At 47.0% G+C, this 24,301-nt stretch overlaps 4 protein-coding genes and 1 non-coding gene across 10 annotated transcripts in view; 2 read left to right on the plus strand and 3 right to left on the minus strand.

The window, feature by feature from the left end:
• The window catches only part of mmp15b (matrix metallopeptidase 15b), a 36,373-nt gene extending 24,698 nt beyond the window's left edge, over window positions 1-11,675 (plus strand). For 4 of the 5 annotated variants that reach the window (XM_058076765.1, XM_058076764.1, XM_058076768.1 and 1 more), the window contains 5 exons: window positions 742-1,202; window positions 5,208-5,346; window positions 7,943-8,093; window positions 9,441-9,559; window positions 9,722-11,675. In XM_058076765.1, the coding sequence (XP_057932748.1) occupies window positions 742-1,202; window positions 5,208-5,346; window positions 7,943-8,093; window positions 9,441-9,559; window positions 9,722-10,233 (1,382 nt within the window). In that variant the 3' untranslated portion in view covers window positions 10,234-11,675. The remainder of the gene's footprint in view (window positions 1-741; window positions 1,203-5,207; window positions 5,347-7,942; window positions 8,094-9,440; window positions 9,560-9,721) is intronic. The other variant, XM_058076769.1, reaches the window with a different exon arrangement.
• Window positions 1-24,301, minus strand: part of LOC131131835 (zinc finger protein OZF-like) — a 77,851-nt gene that overhangs the window by 18,967 nt on the left and 34,583 nt on the right. The window lies entirely within an intron of this gene.
• Window positions 1,248-1,318, minus strand: trnag-ccc (transfer RNA glycine (anticodon CCC)). The gene has a single exon. It is a non-coding gene; the product is annotated as a tRNA-Gly (tRNA).
• The window catches only part of LOC131131825 (protein MTSS 2-like), a 41,639-nt gene continuing 33,917 nt past the window's right edge, over window positions 16,580-24,301 (plus strand). Inside the window, exon 1 of the mRNA XM_058076755.1 lies at window positions 16,580-16,701. The gene's annotated coding sequence lies outside the window, so the exon portion shown is untranslated. The remainder of the gene's footprint in view (window positions 16,702-24,301) is intronic.
• On the minus strand, window positions 19,745-23,491 carry dhcr7 (7-dehydrocholesterol reductase). Of its 2 annotated transcripts, none has more exons than XM_058076783.1 (8): window positions 22,699-23,491; window positions 22,023-22,128; window positions 21,721-21,943; window positions 21,566-21,656; window positions 21,293-21,506; window positions 21,003-21,207; window positions 20,585-20,716; window positions 19,745-20,513 (listed from the first exon to the last, which is right to left on the minus strand). In XM_058076783.1, the coding sequence occupies exons 2-8, from the start codon at window positions 22,124-22,126 to the stop codon at window positions 20,049-20,051; spliced, it is 1,434 nt and encodes a 477-aa protein (XP_057932766.1). In that variant the 5' UTR covers window positions 22,127-22,128; window positions 22,699-23,491; the 3' UTR covers window positions 19,745-20,048. The 2 variants fall into 2 exon arrangements, with proteins under 2 accessions (XP_057932766.1, XP_057932765.1); XM_058076782.1 differs by having other exon boundaries at window positions 22,615-23,491.

Consider the following 24,301-nt stretch of genomic DNA (forward strand, 5'->3'; position numbering starts at 1 on the left):
GCCGGCTTGAGCACATTCATGTGACTCGCAAATTATACATGGGGGGGCAGGGGGGGGGGGGCATCCGGGGGTATCTCCACTTCCTTCCCCGTGCAGGGTGAAGGGTGACATCACCATGTCATCCACGTGATAACAAATCTGTCCAATCATCAGACCAATACAGCTTCTCACAGGACTACAATCTATGTATGGTGTGGGGGTTGGGGGGGTCGTGTAATTAGTACATAATTCCATGTGACTTTAGAGGTCATTTCGGGCCCCCCAGTCCCAGCAATATGGCCAACGGGGTCAGTGTGTCACCCTGCAACGATGGCGTAGGAATGCACGATCTGTATCGGCACGGCCATTAGCATGCCTGCTAACTCCCCCCCCCTCCTTTGAGGTTTGAGGTGACATCATGAAAGAACAATGAACAGACGCCAGGCTTCTACGGACGCACCGGGACTTTCTGCCGGGCCGTGCTATTCATCATGCCTTGGAATGCGGACGAGGCTGCGTCGTCGCCCGGATGATGAGCATCATCCACGGCTGCTTTTCCGGTCTTTTCCCAGATTCTCCATCCAGGGCTGTGCGGTCATAGCATGGGAACACGTGTTCACCATCACGGCTAATGATGTCTCTTGCGCTATTATAACCCGCCTGTTATTCCCTTTCACTTTAGCATGTATGCTAAAGTGCTAACATTACGCTCACCTTCAAGGTGGTGGAAAGAACCTCAAATAACCGCAATCTTCTCTCCAGGCAACGACCTCTTCCTGGTCGCCATCCACGAGCTGGGCCACGCTTTGGGTTTAGAGCACTCCAACAACCCGCTGGCCATCATGGCTCCCTTCTACCAGTGGATGGAGACCGAGAACTTCCAGCTCCCCGAGGACGACCGGCGAGGCATTCAACAAATCTACGGTGAGAAAGAGGATGTGAGAAAGCGCCATCCTACGCCAAAGTCCGCCATCCTCCACCAAAGTCCGCCATCCCTTCTTCAACACATCTTCTCTCTCTGCACAGGTACAGCAGACAGCAGGCCCACACAGGCCCTCCCCACTGTGACCCCGCGCCGCCCAGACCCCCGGCCACCTCACAATCCTCCACGTCAACCGGACCGGCCCAGGACCACGGACAGACCGGACCACTACGGCCCAGACATCTGTGAAGGAAACTTTGACACGGTCGCCATGCTGCGAGGAGAGATGTTTGTCTTTAAGGTACTTTTCCACGTTAAGACTTTTTATTACCTGGAAAAAAAGTACTGTGCCACCCGGGAATCGAACCCGGGTCACAAGAATGGGAATCTTGTATGATACCACTACACCAGCGGCACATGTGTGTCACCCTGCTTCAGGTGGTTTTACTGATTGATGTGTGGAATTAGCTGTAAAGTTAGCATGTTGGAACCGGTTGTTAGCATGTTGGAATATTCAGGTTGGATTTGAAATATCTTTAGCATGTTGCAATTAGCTGTTACCATGTGGAATGATGTGTTAGCCTTTTGGGATTGGCTGTTAGCATGTTGGAATGGATTGTCAACATGTTGCAATTAGCTGTTAGCATGTTAGAACGAGTTGTTAGCATGTTGGAATTAGCTAGTAGCATGTTGGAATAAGATGTTAGTATGTTGGAATGAGATTTTAGCATGTTGGAATATTCAGGTAGGATTTCAAAATATCTTTAGCATGTTGCAATTAGCTTTTACCATGTGGAATGGTGTGTTAGCCTTTTGGGATCAGCTGTTAGCATGTTGGAATTAGCTGTAAAGTTAGCATGTTGGAACCAGTTGTTAGCATGTTGGAATATTCAGGTAGGATTTCAAAATATCTTTAGCATGTTGCAATTAGCTGTTACTATGTGGAATGATGTGTTAGCCTTTTGCGATTGGCTGTTAGCACGTTGGAATGAATTGTCAACATCTTGCAATTAGCTGTTAGCATGTTAAAACGAGTTGTTAGCATGTTGGAATTAGCTAGTAGCATGTTGGAATAAGATGTTGGTATGTTGGAATGAGATGTTAGCATGTTGGAATATTCAGGTAGGATTTCAAAATATCTTTAGCATGTTGAAATTAGCTGTTAGCATGTGGAATGGCGTGTTAGCCTTTTGGTATCAGCTGTTAGCATGTTGGAATTAGCTGTAAAGTTAGCATGTTGGAACCAGTTGTTAGCATGTTGGAATATTCAGGTAGGATTTCAAAATATCTTTAGCATGTTGCAATTAGCTGTTACTATGTGGAATGATGTGTTAGCCTTTTGCGATCGGCTGTTAGCATGTTGGAATGAATTGTCAACATGTTGCAATTAGCTGTTAGCATGTTAGAACGAGTTGTTAGCATGTTGGAATTAGCTAGTAGCATGTTGGAATAAGATGTTAGTATGTTGGAATGAGATGTTAGCATGTTGGAATATTCAGGTAGTATTTCAAAATATCTTTAGCGTGTTGCAATTAGCTGTTACCATGTGGAATGGCGCGTTAGCCTTTTGGGATCAGCTGTTAGCATGTTGGAATTAGCTGGTAACATGTCGGAATAAGATGTTAGCATGTTGAAATGAGCTGTTAGCATGTCGGAACGAGTTGTTAGCACGTTAGAATGGATTGTCAGCCGGCGAGTCGCCCTCAGCCAAATGGCACGCGCACGCCGCAGTGGGCCTGTTTTCTATCATGTCGTGGAAGATTGTAAAACGGCAGGGCGGCGGTGTTTTATGACACGGAACGCTAATAAAACAGCGAGGTGTGGTCAGGTGTTGGCCTTAAAGAGCCTCCGGATCCACACAAATTTTACAGAAACGCTCCACGTTGGGCCAAATGTTGGCCTGTCGATACGACTTTCATTGCCAGCTCCGCTTTTGTCTTTCTAAGTGCAGGTTCTGCCAGCTGCTTGTCATTATGACCAACTTGTCTTTGTACGTCTCCGCCAGGTGCGTTTATGTTTATCTTTATGTTTATGTTACGTCTGCATTTGCATTTACAGACAAAATGGCAATCAGTAATTGAGACTTTTTAAAGATCATTGCACCCCCAACTTTTCCCCAAATATTTAATTCAGGTTCCAGACTGAAGCTGGGGATCCTCCTCTATGGTCTGCTTTCACTTCCCTAACACCGATAAGTCCAGCATGTCTATCTGTACAAGTCCAGCAGTCCTCTTCTTACTGAAAGTGTGTTAGAGACACTGGCCCTGCGTCTGGCGTCCCGTGGTGACGTTCTAGGCTTTGATTTAGCTCTTAAATACACTTAGAGGACAAAGTGTCCCTTGTTGCTGTCACTTCATCTCCTGCACAACCTTCCCATGTAAAAATGGCTGGTGTCCCTTGTGTTGTTTTACAGCAAACTCTGGTTTTTGGTGCATTTGGAAAGGACGATGACCGGGAGGCCCTTGGGAAATGTATGCACACAGTAGTGCTATCGGCTATGAGCTCTTTGTTTGGTGGAATTAGCTGTTAGCATGTTGGAATGAGTTGTTAGCTTGCTGAAATTCGGTGTTGGCATGTTAGAATAAGCTGTTAGCTTGGTGGAATTAGGTGTTAGCATGTTAGAATAAGCTGTTAGCTTGTTGGAATTAGGTGTTAGCATGTTAGAATTAGCTGTTAGCTTGTTGGAATTAGGTGTTAGCATGTTAGAATTAGCTGTTAGCTTGTTGGAATTAGGTGTTAGGATGTTAGAATTAGCTGATAGCTTGTTGGAATTAGGTGTTAGCATGTTGGAATTAACAGTTACCCTACCGGAATGAATTGTTAGCCTTTTGTTCTGTTAGCTTGTTGTAATTATCTGTTAGCATGTTAGAATTAGTTGTTAGCTTGTTGTAATTATCTGTTAGCATATTAGAATGAGTTGTTAGCTTGTTGTAATTACCTGTTAGCATGTTAGAATTAGTTGTTAGCTTGTTGTAATTATCTGTTAGCATGTTAGAATGAGTTGTTAGCTTGTTGTAATTATCTGTTAGCATGTTAGATTTAGCTGTTAACTTGTTGTAATTACCTGTTAGCATGTTAGAATTAATTGTTAGCTTGTTGTAATTATCTGTTAGCATGTTAGAATGAGTTGTTAGCTTGTTGTAATTATCTGTTAGCATGTTAGAATGAGTTGTTAGCTTGTTGTAATTATCTGTTAGCATGTTAGAATGAAGAATAAGCTGTTAGCTTGTCGGAATTAGGTGTTAGCATGTTGGAATTAGCTGCTAGCTTGTTGGAATTAGGTGTTAGCCTGTTAGAATTAGCTGTCAGCTTGTTGTAATTATCTGTTAGCATGTTAGAATGAGTTGTCAGCTTGTTGTAATTATCTGTTAGCATGTTAGATTTAGCTGTTAACTTGTTGTAATTACCTGTTAGCATGTTAGAATGAGTTGTTAGCTTGTTGTAATTATCTGTTAGCATGTTAGAATGAGTTGTCAGCTTGTTGTAATTATCTGTTAGCATGTTAGAATGAGTTGTTAGCTTGTTGTAATTATCTGTTAGCATGTTAGAATGAAGAATAAGCTGTTAGCTTGTTGGAATTAGGTGTTAGCATGTTAGAATTAGCTGTTAGCTTGTTGGAACTAGGTGTTAGCCTGTTAGAATAAGCTATTACCATGCTGGCTGTATTTACTGATTGCATAATTGGCAGCGGGTATGAATTAGACTGATTGGATGTTTTGGGAGTGTCGGGAAGGAGTCGTTATTGTTCCTTTCCTTTCCTTTTCCAAGGAAACGACTGGAAGCACTGAAGCGCCCTGGTTTCTTTTCCCCACGTCAGCCGTTTGTTCCCAGCAGAGAGTCGTACATTAAGACGGCTAGCCGATTTCCGCGCCGAGCCTCAACGATCCGCTCGTCTCGCTGTGGTCGATTCCGCCCTAATCTCGACCGGCGCCCGCACAAATCAGGGAGGGAGCACTCCGTCTTGTCGGGCCTTCGTGTGACGCTCGGCCAAGGACGAATGCGGACCCGCTTGCCAAGACGAAGCCGCTCTGAGCATCTTAGCGGTACTTTATCCCGGACAGTCGCCGCTTGTAAATCAGTCTGCTGGCCGCCGTGAATACATCCATACCTTTTATTAGCGTCCATGACTCACCGCTTCTGCTACATAATCAACACTTCACCTTCCAGCTGTGCACCCCCACCTCGCCGGGACAAATAGTTCACATGCCGTCTGATGAGAGCCTTTTAAGGCCACTTTTGACTTGGTGGACTCCTCGTCCTGCTGTGGGAAGTGGAGTCAGCTAAACAGCCCGTCTCGTCCCGACAGGGCCGCTGGTTCTGGAGGGTGCGCAGGAACAGGGTCCTGGACAACTACCCCATGCCCATCGGCCACTTCTGGAGAGGTCTGCCAGGCGACATCGACGCTGCGTACGAGAGGCACGACGGCAGGTTCGTCTTCTTCAAAGGTACGTTGCAAAGACGCACGCGATGCTTTCAAAGTCAAGTTGCGGGGGCCTTTTTTAGTCACATGCAGGAGGAAGTGGGTGGTCTGGAAACCTTAAGGGTGGTGCTTCGATCCTCGCTCCCTCCACCCAGTCGGGACACTTCATTCAGGATTTCTTTACCACCTTCTCAATGGACTGTCAAACATTATTAGAGCCCTCTAGACAGGAAACAACACCCCTATAGTCACATTAAACACCTATTACCTAATATACTGGACATAATAAGAGAAAATAAGACATTTTGTACATAGAAAACATGTTTACCATCTTCTAAATGCACTTTAACACATTATTAGAGCCCTATAGACAGGACATAACACCCCTATAGTCAAATTTACACACCTATTACCTAATATAGTGGACATAATAAGAGAAAATAAGACATTTTGTACATAGAAAACATGTTTACCACCTTCTAAATGCACTTTAACACATTATTAGAGCCCTATAGACAGGACATAACACCCCTATAGTCAAATTTACACACCTATTACCTAATATAGTGGACATAATAAGAGAAAATAAGACATATAAGACGTAGAAAACATGTTTACCACCTTCTAAATGCACTTTAACACATTATTAGAGCCCTATAGACAGGACATAACACCCCTATAGTCAAGGTTACACACCTATTACCGAATATACTGGACATAATAAGAGAAAATAAGACATTTTGTACATAGAAAACATGTTTACCACATTCTAAATGCACTTTAACACATTATTAGAGCCCTCTAGACAGGAAATAACACCCCTATAGTCAAATGTACACACCTATTACTAATATACTGGACATAATAAGAGAAAATAAGACATTTTGTACATAGAAAACATGTTTACCACCTTCTAAATGCACTTTAACACATTATTAGAGCCCTATAGACAGGACATAACACCCCTATAGTCACATTAAACATCTATTACCTAATATAGTGGACATAATAAGACAAAATAAGACATATAAGACATAGAAAACATGTTTACCACCTTCTAAATGCACTTTAACACATTATTAGAGCCCTATAGACAGGACATAACACCCCTATAGTCACATTTACACATCTATTACCTAATATAGTAGACATAATACGACAAAATAAGACATATAAGACGTAGAAAACATGTTAACCACCTTCTCAATGTACTGTCAAACATTATTAAAGCCCTCTAGACAGGAAATAACACCCCTATAGTCACATTAAACATCTATTACCTAATATAGTGGACATAATAAGACACAATAAGACATATAAGACATAGAAAACATGTTTACCACCTTTAAATGCACTTTATCACATTTTTAGAGCCCTCTAGACATGAGCTAACACCCCTATAGTCATCTTGACACCTCTATTACCCAATATAGAAGACATAATAAGAGAAAATCAGACATATAAGACATAAACAAGCATAGAGTTTTAGCTTGGTGTGGGTTACGGCCACAGTGACAGTGGTTGGTGGTAGGGATTATTGTGCCTGCTGCAATAGAAGCCTGTTGTTCTGGTGATCAAGTGTGGTTCTTGTGTGTCTTGCCAAACATCAGAGTAACGTTACTGACACCTAGTGACCAGTGTAGAGTACTTTTTATGCTTGCAAATGGAAAATGTACCTGCTATTACTGCGGCCCGTCATCTTCCAAATGCGAAAGAGACTTTTGGTGATGTGCGGAACGTAAGGACGGCGCCTTGTGAGCATGCTCCATAATGTCTTCTACATGCGGCACCCTGCATAAAGCCCATTATTTATACTGTCAGTCCCCGAGAGCAGCTTGTCTTTTTACAAGGCGGCGAGGACGGACGATCTGAGGCTTTGATGGCGGACGCCAGGTTTGATGATGATGAGGAGGAGGAGGGTGATGTCATCGGCAAGCCTCCCAGTGTGACACCCGGACGCACGCCAGCGCTAAGGAAGGAAGGAAGGAAGGAAGGAGCTGGCAGACCTTGAGAAAGAGTGAAGGAAGGAAAAGGATGTTGAAAGAAGACCATCCGCCCTTGGTGGATGATATGTTAGCTTCTACTGTTCCCATACGTTCCCAGCACGCCATGTTCTCCTGTCATGGCCTCCTAAAGCATCTTCTTATGCAGCTTAGTGGCTTTTTGGGATGTTGGACTCGGGTCCAGAGTTTCATGGGCAATATTGTCCAACGTACGAATTATCTTGAGGTTTACACGGCTTTATGGAGTACTTTATGAAAAGAAAACAAGCAGCATTGGAGCCTTTTAAGGTTTGGCTCTCATGGCAAAGAGATCCCACCTATAGGAAGTCTTGGACTGGAGTCATGGGACCTTCCAAGGAGAAGCATGACGTCAGCTCTTTGTCCTCTCCAGATGCTGAGTGGGGAGCTTTTACTAGAAAGGAGGACCAGAGGAGGAGGGGTGGTAATTGTGCCAGCAGGAATGTTGGAGTCGGACGAACAATAAAAGTCTGACATAGGACACGCTAATTACACGCCAAACGTGGTAGCGAGCGTTCTGACGCGTCACGTGGTCGGGACCGTTCGGCTTTGTCCAACATGAGCTTGTGTTGTTTCTTCACTTCCTCTCCTGTCCTCCAGCTCACAGGTTCTGGCTCTTCCGGGAGGCCAACCTGGAACAGGGCTACCCGCTGGAGCTGGTCGACTACGGCCACGACATTCCCTACGACCGCATAGACGCCGCCATCTGGTGGGAGCCGTCCGGCTACACCTACTTCTTCCAAGGCGACAGGTCAAGAACACACGCTAATGCACACGTGGTACACCCCAACGTCATTATTTGGCTTTTCATGAAATATATATTTGGGGGGGGGGGGGGGTATAGACATATATATTTTTTTAATGATCACCCTCATTAGCCAACATACTCTAGTAGACATAATAAGAGAAAATAAGACATAAATAAGACTGGTGCGTGTGTGTTACTGTAAATGGGTTCCAGATTTGGGTCTGCGTTGGCAAGCGACCCGAGTCATGACTCGACGTCAGCTGGGTTCGAACATTTTCCACTGAGGGCAACTTACTCAAAAGTCACATCAACAGATGCAGGGGGCCGCTTTGATGGTTGTTTGTTTTCATTCCAGCATACTAACTCGTTCCTAATGGCTAATTCCAACATGCTAACGGCTAATTCCAACAATCTTACAGCTAATTCCAAAATGCTAACAACTCATTCCACCATGCTAACTGCTAATTCCAACATGCTAACAGCTAATTCCAACATGCTAACAACTCATTCCAACATGCTAACTGCTAATTCCAACATGCTAACAGCTAATTCCAACATGCCAACAACTCATTCCAACATGCTAACTGCTAATTCCAACATGCTAACAGCTAATTCCAACAAAGCTAACAGCTAATTCTAACATGTTAACAGCTAATTCCAACATGCTAAGAACTCATTCCAACATGCTAACTGCTAATTCCAACATGCTAACAGCTAATTCCAACATGCTAACAACTCATTCCAACATGCTAACTGCGAATTCCAACATGCTAACAGCTAATTCCAACAAAGCTAACAGCTAATTTTAACATGTTACCAGCTAATTCCAACATGCTAACAGCTAATTCCAACATGCTAACAACTCATTCCAACATGCTAACTGCTAATTCCAACATGCTAACAGCTAATTCCAACATGCTAACAACTCATTCCAACATGCTAAGTGCTAATTCCAACATGCTAACAGCTAATTCCAACAAAGCTAACAGCTAATTCTAACATGTTAACAGCTAATTCCAACATGATAACAGCTAATTCCAACATACTAATTCATTCCTAACAGCCAATTACAAAATGTTAACAGCTAATTCCAACATGCTAACAGCTAATTCCAACATGCCATCAATCATTAATCATTAAATCATGTCTCTAGACAAAGTGCTGAAATGTTTGTGCTTTAAATGTAGTTTTAGTTTCCCTTTGGTAGTTTTAGACCCACAAAATGAATTTAATGGCTGAAATAGCAGTAGTATGTTCTATGTCATGTATTTCTACGTCGTACCAGTCGATGGAAGTACACGATCGATTGGAAACGCTGATTGAAGTGACTTCCTGTTTGCCGGCGTGTAGGTACTGGCGCTTCAACGAGCAGTCGCGCTCGGCCGACCCAGGCTACCCGAAACCTATCAGCGTGTGGGGGTCGTCCGTGCCCCCGGCTCCCAAGGGGGCCTTCCTCAGCGATGATGGAGGTAAGTGGAGATGAGCTTCCTGAGTGTAAATGTGATGAATGTGAAAGGTGGGGGCAGGTTGTGTGTGGGGGGGGGGGCAGCCTGAAAGACAGAATGTGGCTCCGTGGGCCGCCATGCTAGGCTAAGCTAACCAGCGTCTCTGCCGTGTCTCGCGTCCTCCAGCCTACACGTACTTCTACAAGGGGTCCAAGTACTGGAAGTTCGACAACCACCGCATGAAGAGCGAGCCGGGCTACCCCAAGTCCATCCTGCGGGACTTCATGGGCTGCAGCGTGGACCCGGACCTCGACAGGGACACGGACACCGACTCCGGTGACAAATACCCGGACGTCAACCAGCCGCCCTTCAACCCGGACGCCGGGCACGGCGGCGACGACGACAAAGACGCCACGGCCGCTGACGGCGGCGACAAGGACGACGACGGCCGAGGCTCCGACGGGGACGGCGAAGACGATGGCCGCGAGACTCGGGAGGAGGACACCAACGAGGTGGACGTGGTGCTGAAGGTGGATGACAGCCAGGAGAGGACCATGAACATCCTGATGGTGACCATCCCCCTGGTCCTGGTGCTGTGCATCCTGGGCCTGATCTACGCCATCATCAACACCCTGCAGAGCAAGGGGGCGCCGCGGCTGCTGGTGCACTGCAAGCGCTCGCTGCAGGACTGGGTCTGACCTTTGAACTGAACTTGGATCCCCTTCCCCGCCGTCCCGCCCGCTACGATCCTCTCGAGATCCTTTGGGGTTCCTGTACTGTAGTCCCGCCCCCCCAGGGTGCATCCACTGTAGTCTATTTATAGCAGAGAAGTTTGCACATCCTTCTTCTTCACTTTGTTGATTTCCAAACCAGGAAGTTCATTCTCATCTCAGCGGAGCCTCTTCCTGGTCTGGGATCAGCACCTCCTCTCGGCGGTACACTCGGTCACGTGATCAACCATCAGCTCGTCCTCTCCTTGCCGTCTTTGGCAGCTGTTAAAACGTCGTAAAGCCACTTTAAAAGGGAGCGTCTTTACAAGCTGATGCGTCTAACCTTCTCACACGTTGGAGGAAATGCGTTTAGTGCGCGTGCAGGGTTTCCCACCGCCGCCTCCAGGGCTTCAAACAGGAAGTAGCAAACGCAAGATTAATGTAGCGTGCAGCCTCTGAAGGACTTTGCTGTAAAGATGGCGTAGCGGCGAGCGGCAGGGTGGGCTAACACCAGCTAATCCGCTTCATTAAAAAAACAGCAGGTGTGGGCACACGCCGCTGACCCCAAACCGCCACCCTGCGGAACCCCAAACACGCTTTCATCCGGCAGGAACAAAATCCTCCTTTCTTCTTCACCTCCACTTTTTCAAATAACCCCTTCGGTCCTGGAAGCACGGACGTTTAAAAATACTCAATCCAAGATGGCTGCTTCTGGATTTAGAACCTTGCCTTGGGAACTAATTCATCCCTGCCTTTACTTCATGCTGCTGTAAAACTACGACCTGTAACGACAACCCTAACCCAAGCATACCCCTAACTCTAATCCCAACACCAGGGTCAACAAGACCTGTGTACCCTAGACCCTAAATGTATACAAAGATGCTCAAACATCAAAGATGCATACACTGCCACGCCCCCGCCTGCACTGGGAGGGCTTCCCACCACCTGGTCCTGCTCAAACCCCAAACTCCTTACCTCTACCCTAGCCATGAGTCCTACCCCAACCCCAACGTGGCCTCTGTGATGACGCCACGCACAGAAAGCCAAAGAAAACACAAACTGCATCCATTCGTGTTCTACCTTTTTCTGTTCTTTCGTCCGCCGTATCTACTTCCTCAAAGTCCTCGTTAGACTCGTCAAACGCGTCAGACGCCATCGGGCGTCAGACCCTAATGACTCTTCAGCACCCCGCCAGGAACCAAGTGGTACTACAAGAGACTGGTGCTAGCTAGCATGTTTATGCTACATCCGACTAGAAGTGGAAGTCATGGTAGGAAGTCAAGTTGTGTTTGAGGACGGGAACTGGGATGGAGTATTCCTCCTGCTCCTCTTCGGGAAAGAACACATTTCCTGCCTTTCCAGACAAGCGTGGAGGGGGAGGGGCAGTGCAAAGCCAGCGATATAGTCAGGATATGGGGGTGGGGGGTGGGGGGCGGGGCGGGGGGGGGCTGGCAGCAGTCCATTTGACCCAAATTCTCCTCCTGGTGGCCTGCAGCAGCTGAGAGGAAACCTGAGCTTTCGGTTTTGCGTTGTTATGTTTACCGACTTTAAAGCCTGAAAGTGAACACTGACGGACGCCCAGGGGGCGGGGGCGGGGGTGAGGGAGGGAGGGACACTTCTAACAGGACGGAAGGACGGCGATTGACCCGCTGCCGCTCGATGGCGGTTGCCAGGAAACGGTGTCATCTGTCCGTCTTTCACCTCAAAGGTGGGGGGGGGGCAGCTAATCAGTGCTAAAAGCACCCCCCCCCCCCACCCAGCCCCCGAACACCACCATCATCATCATCTCTCCTTTCCTGCACGTCCAGACATGATCAGTCGACGCCGGAGAAGTGACTCAGCAAAGTCAGGTGAAACGCACCCCCGCCCCCTAAAGTCAGGTGACACGCACCCCCGCCCCCTAAAGTCAGGTGACACGCACCCCCGTCCCCCTTAAGTCCTCTTTGACTACTGCAGCACATCATGTACTCTCTGGACTACTCAGGCACCAATGACAGTCTGACCTTCATGTCACGTGACCTCATCCACAGCAAAGTCCTCCAGTTCCAATCCGAGTCCGCGTCCCCCCTCCCCCCAACATCCTCTCATATGAAAAGCCACTTCCTGTTGAAACCATCAATGCTCATCGGTGTCCGCCATCTTGCTTTAGCACCGCCAGCAAAGAGAGGGTCTCCAAACCTCTCGTCCTTTTTGGTCCGCCGCTCGAGACCGGACGTCACGTAACGCTCAGGAGGTCGTCAGCGGCCGTCAGCATCTCGTTGGTCTTTTTGGGGTGATTTTGTGTTGTTGACATTCCAATGAGGTTGTTGTGGTGATTAGAAGCTTTTATACGTTTGTGTTGTAGTTGAGTGTGTTAACAAGCCATGCTGGACATGTACACAATAAAACATACAAACCTTACAAGGTGTCTGGTGTTAGCGAACACGCCGCCGCTCCACTTCCTGCGCCCGGGTCGCGGCCCTCGGCCCTCCGCTTCCTGTCTCACACGGGACGCGAGGGAACGCCGTGGCTGGGCGCCATCTGGTCACATCGGCAGGAAGCGCCATCAGCACTTTCAACCTGCAAGACAGCACGCAGGCAACGCTGTGCCTAAGCCGGCAGGAAACTCATTGTCTCCAAAATAAGAGCATCGCGTCACACCTCCAATGTAACAACAGCAAATGTTATATAGAGGATCTTTGACCAGCATCCTTGTATGCTGTATGTTCTTAAAAACTGCAGCGTCCACTTGTCTTATAGAGGATCTTTGACTAGTGTTTTACAGGGGGGGGGGGGGGGGGGTACAAACAGGGAAGTGAATAATTAACCCCATCGAAAGTCAAACAGGATGAAAAGTCCAAAGTGCAACATGACACATGTTCTCACACAGGGAATATAGTACATGGACATAATCTGTTCCAGGGTCAAACTGTGGCCACCATAAAAGCTTGAAGGAAAGCAACGTTGCAAAGTCACGTTAAGAGTAAAAAGAAGTGACGCAGTGCTACTAGTATATGTTTGCATGGCATCAGAGAGACCTGTCCGTTGCTCCTAAGCTCCTTCCCGCACCAACGTGACCCACTTCACGTCATTAGAAGACACATTCCCCCACTGCTGGCTTCCATTAGGACGCCACCTGTGCCGTAAAAAAAACAAGGCGCATTCCACCTGTGCACGTAGCGTCTGTTTGTTCAAGCTGTTATCATGACAACAACAGCGAGACGCCTCGTCAAATTACGCTGTAAAGTTAACGAGGAAAACATCGCATGTGAACATGTGGATGCTTTCAAAGCAGCACAGCTAGCTTGCTAGCTAGCATAGCGTGGTGTGTCCGGGAAGGCACATTTGTCCCTTAGCTTCCCAGAAAACTAAAATATAATTTCTTCATATTCTGGTTCCATCTTAGCGAGGGCGGCATTCCTGGGCCGCCCAGCAGGGGGCGGCACCCTGCTGATGTCAGGTTTTCCAAACAGCCGGTAAGGAATGTTGACATGCACGCCAACGGAAATAACAACACGTGTGTTCCATCTTCTCTCCTTATTGTCTCTTTAAATCTTTGTGGCTTTTTTGTTTTTCTTGGGAATATGGACGACATTTCCGATACAACATGTCTGCTGCTCGTCTTCTTGGGAGTCCATGAGACTCCATGGTCCGGTCGTCCATCCATCCATCCATCCATCCATCCATCCATCCATCCTGCTACTACATGGTACATCATACAGTACTACTTGAGATCCATCAATATGGAAACACTCATAAAGACATTTCTAAAGCTTTGGGACTCCAGCCAACCACAGTGAGAGCCATTATCCACAAATGGCCAAAACATGGAACAGTGGTGAACCTTCCCAGGAAGAGGTCACAAAAGACCCCACAACAGCATGCAAAGAACTGCAGGCCTCGCTGGCCTCGGTTAAACCAGCTTGGGTGGTGCAGCAGGACAATGATGCCATTGGTAGAATATACCTAAATTATTGATTATTGATTGGTTAAAAAAAAGCTGATTATTGATTGTTTGATTGGTTTAAAAAAGCCGATTATTGATCATTTGATTGGTTAAAAAAAAGCTGATTATTGATTGTTTGATTGGTTTAAAAAAGCCGATTATTGATCATTTGATTGGTTAAAAAACACTGATTATTGACCGTTTGCCTGGTAAGGGTAGGCTGAACGTTGATGGTCTGATTGATGGTTAAAAACCAGGACTTTGTTTAGCAGGAGTTGAGTGAAGAGACAATGAAGACCAGAGGACGTCTGCGGGCAGAGACGGACTGTCACCTTGGATAATTTAAGAGGTATGTGTCCTGACTCACACACACACACACAGACCAACACACACACACACACACACACACAGGAGCCAAGGACGGCGTAGACGCCTTGGCTACATTAGCTGGCGTGTGCAAGGCAGTCATTATTAGAATACTCGATGCAGACCTTCATTTAGCGTAATGATCGTGATAATGGAACATTCCAGGGACACATTGTCTCCCGCCTGTGCAACTTTCTTGATCCGATGATGTCGTGTTGCCGTCTAACGACACCATAACGCCCACTTTGGACTAAGAAGTAGTCATTTGTCGCTCGTCGTTGGTGTGCAGACGACGTGTGTATTTTATACAAAGATTTTTATTATGAAGCGATGGCACACACACACACAGATTGATATCAATTAACCTTTCTGTATTTATGAGGTCTCGTCCTTCTTTCTGTTGGACTGCACATCATAACCATACCCCCCCCCCCCCCCCCGTCCCCCCAGTGCCTGCACAGTCTCAGCAAATGAGATAAGAGCACTAATGTGATTGGCTGTGGGGAGTTGGGGGCTGGGGCACAAGACAAGAGAGACGGAGAGACTTTGTAATTTAATAGAAACTCCATCAGGCTAATGGACTGACTGTTGGGCTTCCTGCACGCGCACACGCACGTGCACGCACACACACACACACACAGTAGCGTGGGAACGCATTAGCATGGACACAATGCGCTAACATAAATATACACAAGGTGGGCAACCAAAGACAAAGCAGGAAAGGAAGGAAGGGAGCAAGGGGAAGTGGACAAGGCAGCATAAAGGCATGGCTGTTCAGGTGTGGTCATGTGATGCAGGAGGCGGAGTCTGGAGGATGATGGATGGGTGGTTGCTAATAGCACGGACCCCCACACACACACATGCATGTAAAGGTCTTTTATGAGAGTATATCGTGTAGGCTACATAGCTAGGAAACCCGAGTTCGATTCCACCTTCGGGCACCCTTACGCTGCTTACTGCACATGTAGTGTACTTTAAGTAAGTACTTAGTGTACACACTGTACACAAAGAGCATTGAGTGTACTTGTGTCCAGAACCCTCTCTGTTTCAGTACTTATTATACACATGAAGTATCAAATGTACTTACTGTACATGACATGTACTTACTGTACATGACATGTACTTACTGTACATGATATGTACTTACTGTACATGAAGTGCACTTGCAAGTACCTACTGTAGATGTACTTACCATACTCACTGAAGACGTAGAATACTTTGTATGCCTACTGTACGTATAGTGTACATGTTGAGTACTTACCATACAGACTGTGCATGTAATATGTAGTATACTTAATACACACCTACAGAACGTACCCTGCTTATTGTAGTTGTAGTACTGAGTATAGTGACTGTAGATGAAAAGTACTGAGTGTACATTATCGGTAATTAGCGTACAGAGTGTACATAAGCCGTGTACTGAGTGTATATGCAGTGAGTACTGCAGTACTGTGTAGTAGCAGACGTAGAGAGAAAAAGATGGATGCTTCCTAACGCAAATAAGTGCAAGTATGTTCCTTCCACATCATGTCACAGGAGTTGCAACCAGACAGGAAGTAGGAAGTGGAGGCAGGAAATAGAAAATAGAGAAAGGAAGCGCCCTTGTAGGTGATGACATCATGCCCAGCCTCCAGCACCCTACCGCAGCAGCTAGCATACTTTGTCAATATACTCTCCCTGCTTTTAACTCATGGAAAAACACGTCAACAAAGTGTATCAAGGGGTAAAATGTCACGTATAATTGTGATAATAATTATACCAAATATCTTTGATTGTATATTATGTATTTTTATGTTTATTTTTTATCTTTAATTGTATCGCTATCTTAACCTTATGTGACTATTTGTTACGGTCATTGGCTGAGCGATGTTCACGTGGTTCAACAACACGGTGTGTGATTGGTTAAGAGAAATCCAATATGTCCGCCTCTTCTATGGCGGCAAAGTTTTCGTTGTTTTGACGTTGTTTTGAGTGTACGACGACCAAGCGACCAAAATAAGTATTCCGCTGTGGCGACTCCGTAATCAGGAAAAAAGCCGAAAGAAACAAAGAAGTACAACGAACAAGTGACGAACGTTTCAAGCATGATGGGGGATGAACCGGCCGGAAGGATTGCATTCTATTCGCTAAAGACGGCTAAAAGTAGAAAAGAGACACATTTGGAAGGTAAGATTTTACTATGAGTTTGTAATATGCTTCATATACGGTAAGATGACACACTCGTGAACTGCTGACTAGTGAATTTATTGTGAAAGTGGAGGTGACTTCATCTTATTTTACTGGAACTTTGCTGGTGATGACCATATTTGGTTGTGAAATATGAATGTCATAAATCCTAGCTAGAGATTCCTGTAAATTCCTGCAACACATTGCTTGAAAACAACAGTGCTCTTGTCATATAGAGGATCTTTGAATTGCATCTTTACAACAGATTCCTTAAAAAACTGCAGTGTGCTCCTGTTAAATATAGGATCTTTGAGTAGTTTTTGCATGTATTCACCTTTACACAGAGAAGTGGTTGAGTGCGAAGCAACAGCGCCTCTGCTGGTGAAAGCCTCCATAGCTTTAAGGTGCGATTGCGTAACAATGATCATATTTAATAGCATGGCTAACCTGAACCAAGTACACTGTGGGGTAGTTATTATTATTATTATTAATATAATGCTTATGAAATATGAGGAATACATACGGCATTTATGATGTATAGATGATATAGTTGCTTCATATTTTCTATGGAGTGAAAGAATAAAAGCACGAGAATGTCGTCAGTCGTGGTAGAAGAAGAGGGAAGTGAAGGCGTGGCCTCCCTTCTCCTCCTCGTGAGGCCCTGGGGAGTCGCAAGGCGTGGACGGGAGCGGCCGGCGTGGTTGGAACGTCTCCCGCTGACCGTCATCCGTCCCCACGCGTGTTCCTGCGCTAAACCCAACATGTGTTTGCCGTTTATTTCCGTCGCTGGCTTCATGTCAGCGCTGAAAGCGACACGTAAAGGTCACGGCTAACAACGTGGAGCGTCTGCTGCTTCGCCAAACGGAGTGAAGCATCCCAGGACACGGAAACACGGACAGCTTTTGGTCATATTGTCAAATAAAGGATCTTTGACTCATAGATTCCTGACAAACAAGAAGATGGAGTGAAGCATTGTGGGACGAGCGGGAACGAGGGATGGCTGTCATGCTGGATTGTGGCGAGCGTCATCGATGGTGCGACCTTGGTCAGAGGTCGGCGATAACCAGCTGCGGTCCAAATACTCGGGAGGGGCGCGGCCCGGTGAGCCTTAACATGCTCTCCGGACAACTGGCCGCCATCCGGGGAATTCTGCCACACACACACACACTAATGGATTTCCAGCGTCCGTCTCCGTGGCAACCAAACACGAGATGGAATCCTCCCTGACGACCGCAGCCACCTGTCGCTGGCGCCGTGGCGTTGTTGATGTGCTGGCGTGTAACAAGCCTGCACACGTCAGTCAGAGGAATTCCCACTCACTTACCACTTCTTACTACTCTGCATTATTTACAATGCAAAGGTTCTGCTGACAAATCATGTACTTTCCTTCCTGGGAGGCCCCCCCACCCCACCGCAACCCCCCGCCCTGCTGGCACGCCGCCCTCACGCCGCAAAGCCTCCCATAAAAACTGCAGGGAAAGCACCTTGCCTAGAACAGAGCCGCGAGTCCTGCCATTGTGCTTTTCTTATCCTCTTCTCTCTCGCCTCCCAGGGTTCCTGGCAGACCCACCCTCCGCCCCCCCGGTCCCCCCCACCTGCCCCCTCATGCAGCTGCAACAGGAGGCCTCCACAATGCGCCTCTTTCACGCTCACTTGCAAATCCAACAGCGCAGCGCTTAGTGCGCTCCAAAAAAAGATTGTCCGTCTTTCTATTTCCTGGTTCAACGAGGCTGCGTGTCATGTGATGCACTTCCTGCTTTAGGAATCCTAAACCTGATAGGACAATGACGCCTTATTCACGTCCGTGTCTTCTCTTCAAGAAATAGTTGCTGACATCTGCAGAATACACCAACAATCTTCAGTCGCATGATTAAAATATTTCCTAGCCCCAAATGCTCAATAAATCCATTTGGAGTATTAATCACGATTAGTTTTGCTTTATTTGTAACTTTATTGTCCTTAACAACGTCATCGTACAACAGGAACATAACAGAGCAATCCTTCACTCATGAATCTGATTAGCTGCCCTCTGCAGCCCTCTAGCGTCAGCAAGGTGCAGTACAGCTTGAAACATAAATTTACCTCTACTAAAATTAGATTCACGTACATTAGATTTATTTTTAGCATCTTTAATGTAGACAATGTATCAGGGGCCCCCCCATCCCTAATTTCTATGTATGCACCCTTCGTGGAAAAGGTTTGGACACCTTTGTTCTCTCTAGTCTATCGATATCGTCTTTCACAGCCAATCATGATGACCAATCAATTCATCATAGGTTAAGTAGTGGGGTCTTGTGTACTGATTGGACGGAATTCTTATGCACTAACCGGAGGGTTTTTGTGCACTAACTAGTGAGGTTTTGTGCACTAACTAGTGAGGTTTTGTGCACTAACTAGTGAGGTTTTGTGCACTAACTGGAGGGTTCTTGTGCACTAACTGGAGGGTTCTTGTGCACTAACTGGAGGGTTCTTGTGCACTAACTGGAGGGTTCTTGTGCACTAACTGGAGGGTTCTTGTGCACTAACTGGAGGGTTCTTGTGCACTAACTGATGGATGCTTATGCACTAACTGATGGATGCTTATGCACTAACCGGAGGGTTCTTGTGCGCCAACTAGTGAGGTCTTGTGCACTAACTGAAGGATTCTTGTGCACTAACTGGAGGATTCTTGTGCACTAACTGGAGGGTTCTTGCGCACTAACTGGAGGGTTCTTGCGCACTAACTAGTGAAGTTTTGTGCACTAACTGCAGGTTTCTTGTGCACTAACTGGAGGGTTCTTGTGCACCAACTAGTGAGGTCTTGTGCACTAACTGAAGGATTCTTGTGCACTAACCGGAGAGTTCTTGTGCAGTACTTGATGTCTCATACGCTAACTAGTGGCGTTAAAAGCATGACGTATACAAAGTGTAGAGAGAAGTGTTCAGGAGAAAATAAGTTGTTAGCAGAAGAAACAGAGACAAGTTGTAGCGTGCTGGTCTGACAACTGGTCTGCTTGATGAGAAGTTGCTTGGGTGCCATTTCAGGAAGTGGAATGATGGGAGCAAAGTTGATCATTTATTAGCAGGGTGGGGTTTATTACAGGTCAGGGAGCCGCTGATGTGAACACCTCGAGGCATCTGCTTCACAGTGTCAGTCTTTCCTTGATTCATCAGTCATGTTTTTAGCTGGTGTTCAGTATTGTATAATGTCATCTGTGTTTGGTCCAAGTGCGTGGCGGCAGTACTCGTGTTTGCCAAGTATTTACCTTTGGCTCGGGTTGAGAATAAAAAAGCAGCGGATGTGCACGGTATGGAAATATGAAGCGTGTCTTCCTTTGTTGTTGTAAAATAGATACGTGCTTCCATCCTAAAAGACACCAGGGACGAGACGGTGCGGCACGGCGTCCGTGTAGCGCCGCCAGTCGTCGCCGTACTTGCCGCCGCAGCGGTGCTCGTCGCGCACGCAGCGGTGCACCAGCAGCACGGTCATGTAGATCACGTAGAAGTACGGCAGCAGGTGGCCGAAGCCGCAGGCGGCGCAGTACGCCAGCGAGCCCATCAGGTCGCCCGTGTAGTTGAAGTGGCGCGCCACGCCCCAGAAGCCCGACGTCAGCAGCTTGCTGCGGTGCACGCCGCCGTCGGCCGAGCGGTACGAGCACTCGATGTACGTCGGCTTGCCGCCCCAGATGGTGCAGGCGCCTTCGGTGCGGCGGAACAGGTCCTTCTGGTGGTTGGCGGAGCGGAAGACGTAGTACCCCAGCAGGCCCAGCAGCAGCACCGCCAGGGCGTGAGGCTGGGACAGGCTCACCGGGTGGTAGACCAGGTAGAGACCCTGCACGACATCACAGCACGTTAGTCCGTGTCCCAGCAAGGAGGCTTTAGTGCGTGCGTCCGGTGACTGGCCTGTAGCGTGTAGAGGTAGGGCAGCCACACGCAGTCGCCCCAGCCCAGGTACCAGCCAAAGTGGTCGTGGCAGATGTCGATGGTCTTCAGGTACCAGGCTTCGTTCCAGAAGAAATCCAACACATAGATGGCCTGACGGGAAATTTACAAAATTTAATTTAAATTTCCCAACTTTATTTTCATTTAATTAATTATTTTTACAATGTTCATTCTTGAGTAAATTTTTTTTCATTCATTATTTTTGACACTTATTTAAATCAATTTTATTTTTACTATTTAACAAATGAAAAAACATCAAATGAATTTAAAGTGGGAAAAATCAAGAAACGAAATTGAGCGTGATGAATAAAACGGTGATGAAATATGATGTCGGGCCCGTAGTACGAGACCCGTTTTGAGGGCGTTCGCCCGAGCTGACCTGCAGCAGGTTGACGAGGAGCATGGAGTTGCTGACGTGGCCGTAGAGCTGCTGCTGCTTGGCCATGTAGGACAGGTTGATGAGGGTCCACGCCACGATGCCCGGCCGCCCGTTGAAGAAGAGCTTGAAGTCGAACCACTTGCCGATGCGCGGGTTGAACTCGATCCCCATCATGTAGTTGTAGAAGACGTTGCCCGTGAACTTGCTGTGCGGAGACACCGTGGGGGATATCGTTTATTCCCGTTTCCCAGGAAGTGGTCCTGGTGTAGCCGTTCACGCGTGGCCCTCACCAGTCCTGCGGGTTGGTGGGGAACCAGTAGGCTTTGACGAAGGCGAAGGTGGAGACGGCGTAGCCCAGCGCGTTGGCGCACCACATCAGCGGGATCCAGTTGTCGAAGATGATGGTGGGCGAGAACCAGCGGAAGTAGCGGTCGTTGGCCAGCCACAGGAAGTGCGTGAGGAGCCAGCACTGCAGCCCGTTGATCTGGTACTTGTTGATCAGACCTCCAAGGAGACGTGCGCTGTCAAGGCCATGCTTCCCTGTTGGGGCCGTGCGGCGTTACCTGCGGGGGTTCGCGCTCCCTCCTGGACTCCCCCGACGTAGCCGGGAAGGACTCTGTGCAGGACGTCGGGAAGGCAGGTGTACAACACCACCTGGAAGCAACAACGCCGTCGTCTAGAAACAAAAAGAAGCTACGTGCTGCCTTCAAAGTCGTACCTGGAAGGCCACCCAAACGGCGTAGATCTTGGCGGCCGACCAGGTGAAGAAGGGCACGCGGGCCCAGATGGCGAGCGGGGTGGTCTCTCCGCGGTAGAGCTGGAGGAGCGGCTGGGACACGGAGCACTGGTACTGGTCACACGCCATGACGAAGAAGAAGACGATGAACGGGGCCAAGCAGAGCAGGGCCACCACGCTGAGCAGGGAGAACCAGTCCACCTCCCTGAGGAACACCGGAGACATCAGTCGACGTGTTCCCGCGTCGTCTGGGGGTTGCTATGATGTGCTGTGATGCGCCTCACCGGGCTCTCCCCCACTGTGTCTCCTGCTGCTCCTTATGCGCCCGCCCACCCCCGCCGTTCTGGACACGCCTCCTCGTCACCTCCTTGGACGCTGCGCCGTTCATGTCTGGGCCGAGGATGACGATGACATACGGAAAAATGTCATCATTAGTGACAAATACCACAGTACCGTATCAATGCTAAATATTTACAGGGAAAGTTGTCGTTTTATGAGGAAAATAATATTTTAAAGTTCAAATATTCAAGAAAAAAGACTTATGAAAGTCAACTATTTTTGCTTAATTATTTTTATTTTTTTGACATTTTAGTGAATTAGTGAATCTTTTAAGTCAATTACATTTTTGACAGTTGACAGTGACAGTTATTCGGTGTTACGTCATTACTCCTCCGTGGGGAAAGAAAACAACAATAGGTGTTACGTCATTACTCCTCCGTGGGGAAATCGGATCTTTGGACAGTCAAAACGTGTTAATTAAAAAGTTTAAAAAGTCCAAAGTCTTCTAGGTAATTTAGTACGACAAGTGATGTTGTAAAACCAAAATAACCGACACCCCGGTTGTGTGTGAGTTAGCCATGCTAGCTTGATGTTTACCTGCTCGTGCTGGATGGTGACTTCCCGAATCGCACTTGATGTTCTACGCCCAAAATGACCTGTGTCGTGTTCCGGGTGTTTTACCTGCTGACTCTGTCACCAACCGCTGGACAACCGAGTAGAAAAAGACTTGGCAGGGTTCCGCTCGCTCTCCTCTCCGGAATCGGCTCGTCCTGTCCTCCCGTCACAGCTGGATGCTGCTCACCGTTATGGAACATAGCACCGCCTCTAACAGGAAAGGCCTCATGAGAGCAGCCAATCGCTTTGCCCGAGAGGGAGACTAGGGCGGAACCGAGCTGTGTTCCTGGTCTCTGATTGGCTCACGGTCACTGAAGCCACTGGCGCCTGACAGCTGGGCTTCTTTTGAATGGCTGACTAGACTAGCATACACACCTCAATGCTAACCTGCTGATACGTTACTCTCTGGGTGAACAGAGCCCAAAACCAGGCAGATAATCATACACTATTATGTAATCATCTCTAATAACCCATAGACATCTGAATAATTGTCATGAGGCATATGATAGAACAAGTGGACCCCTGGTCCTAAACTTCTAGCCTTGCTACCTTTCCTTCTGGTCTCCTGGAGACAGGATGTCTACTTCCTCCTCTGCATCATGCCAACCAGATCCCAACATTCCCTACTTCCCAAGATCCCTACTCTCGGTTCTAGTACACAACACATCCCAACAATCTTAAAGCTCGTCTGACCTAAAATGTACAAATATATATTCAAGATGAAAACGTTAATGAAACTGGAAGGAAGGCTGTTTCAAGCTCAATCCGCTAGAGGGCGATGATGAGCCGTGATAGACCAGGTTGGACCAGACTTGTTGGAGTCTATTCCAGAGAATCGAAATGTATTGAAATGGGTTTGAAAAATTACACATAATAGTATTGTTTTACAGTAATATTAATAATAATAATATAATAATAATAACTTTATTTAAAATGTTAAATAAGAGATTAAAAATGTTTTTCTATTTTTTTTTTACCTGATATGATTATTACCCGGAGAAAAGCCACGCATGCACAGGGAGAACATGCAAACTCCACACAGAGATGGCTGAGGGTGGAATTGAACTTGGGTCTCCTAGCTGTGTGCCTGCACGCTAACCACTCGACCACTGTGCAGCCCCCAAAATATATTTAAAGTAAACCAAATGAAATCTCTAATATAATTGCCAATAATAAATGTATCATACAGCTACATAAAATGAATAATTATACAATTACAATATTTCAACAATAAAAAGGAATAAGTTGATTAGCATTATCATGGGCCACATCACTTGCCTTGGGGGGCCGACCTTAGGTACCTGTGATGGGGTCGGGGGGGGCGTCCAGTGGCATGGAAAGGCCCTGATCATTGTCCAGATGTTCCATTCTAGATGCCTGGTTGTTGGGATCAGCCATTCCGGGTAAATATATCCTACAGCAGACCAGCACAGGGATAGATGGGAAGGGGAATGACCTTCATAGGATTTAGGATGTTGTCAGGTTAGATGGTTTCCCAGCATGGACAGACCCCTTGAAATCCCACCACAGATTTCCAAGCATATTTAGGTCTGGGGACTGAGACGGCCATTCCGGAATGTTGTACTTGTTCCTCTTAGTAGAATCGGAGCAGTGTTTAGGGTCATCGTCTTGGTGGAAGTCAACTTCCAACTGTTGGCAAGAACCCGCT

This window comes from Doryrhamphus excisus, chromosome 7 (assembly GCF_030265055.1).
Source record: "Doryrhamphus excisus isolate RoL2022-K1 chromosome 7, RoL_Dexc_1.0, whole genome shotgun sequence".
NCBI lineage: Eukaryota > Metazoa > Chordata > Actinopteri > Syngnathiformes > Syngnathidae > Doryrhamphus > Doryrhamphus excisus.

Coding starts and splice junctions, on each gene's coding strand:
- dhcr7 (XM_058076783.1), bottom strand. CDS start 22,126: ATGAACGGCGCAGCGTCCAAGGAGGTGACGAGGAGGCGTGTCCAGAAC. Junction 21,944..22,022: donor ACACAGTGGGGGAGAGCCCG/GTGAGGCGCATC, acceptor GGTGTTCCTCAG/GGAGGTGGACTGGTTCTCCC. Junction 21,208..21,292: donor CCCACCAACCCGCAGGACTG/GTGAGGGCCACG, acceptor GTCTCCGCACAG/CAAGTTCACGGGCAACGTCT.